Source organism: Antrostomus carolinensis, unplaced genomic scaffold (genome assembly GCF_000700745.2).
Source record: "Antrostomus carolinensis isolate BGI_N321 unplaced genomic scaffold, ASM70074v2 scaffold10050, whole genome shotgun sequence".
Classification (NCBI taxonomy): Eukaryota; Metazoa; Chordata; class Aves; order Caprimulgiformes; family Caprimulgidae; genus Antrostomus; species Antrostomus carolinensis.
Window position 1 is genome coordinate 1 of NW_010287806.1, and position 1,008 is coordinate 1,008.

Here is a 1,008-nt window from a genome sequence, read left to right on the forward strand (position 1 = left end):
TCCCCTATCCCCTGGGGCTGGGGGGAAGTGGCAGAACGCCTGTGCTGGCTGCAGCCAAGGGCCAGTCAAGACTCAAATTCCTACCTCTGCTTTTGTGAGTTGTTCTCGCAGCTTCTCCACTTCCTCACGGAGCTCCCGAATAATGCGCGCGTTGGGGTCTTCGTTCACCACGGCATGGTTAACGATGTTCTTGGCCCGGTCTGCGTACCTCAGTGTTGAAAGGGTCTCATCATAGTTGTCTGCTGCTGGGCTTACTGTTGCTACCATGGCAGTCTTGCTGTTACCACCAAGGCTATCCTGGAAAGTGGTAGAGATTATAAAATTAAAACAGAAGGTTACTTTTGTTTTACCCAGTCAATGAATGTAGGGAGCAAATAATAACCTAGGGTTGGGAGTAGATGGGGACAACTAATAACAGAAATATTTTTGTCAGAGCCCCTCCGTTCAAAATTACTATTTTAAACCATGTAAATCAAAGAAAGTTTTTATTTTAAATATATATATATTTTTAAAGCACATTTAGGAAATCTCATTCTTAGCTTTCAGAATCAGTTTTAGTTTACACAGGAATGAAAACAGTCCCTTTTTTGGGCTTTATGGTGCCTAGTAAGGGCTTCAAAGGTTTACTTCTATGTCTTCTGCTGAGGTTTATAAACCAGACGTATAAGTGCTTCAGTATTAGACTTCCCAGATACTACTGAAGGAGCTCAGGAAAGATCATGATGAAATCAGAATATCTTAATTTAAAGACTAGAAGCAAGACGTTTCCAATAAATATTTAATTACTTAAAGACCTCCTCACAAACAATATAGTAGATTTCAGAATGGGACCTTTCCCTTTCCCCTACTTGCATAGCTCACAAATCTAAACCAAGTTATGGAAGAAATTACCCTTTTGGAATTTGGTTGACAAAGAAGACAGGTGTGAAACCACATTCCTGCAAAGCAGTGTGTCGAGGGAGGGAGGGAGGGAGGGAGGGAGGAAAGAAGGAAGGCAGGAAGGAAGGA

At 42.1% G+C, this 1,008-nt stretch overlaps 1 protein-coding gene across 1 annotated transcript in view; it reads right to left on the minus strand.

Moving 5' to 3' along the window:
• Positions 1–84: 84 nt before the first annotated feature.
• Positions 85–1,008, minus strand: part of LOC104522116 (kinesin-like protein KIF13B) — a gene marked incomplete at both ends in the record, with an annotated part of 17,911 nt that continues 16,987 nt past the window's right edge. Inside the window, one exon of the mRNA XM_010164319.1 lies at positions 85–297. Coding sequence (XP_010162621.1) covers positions 85–297 — 213 coding nt within the window. The remainder of the gene's footprint in view (positions 298–1,008) is intronic.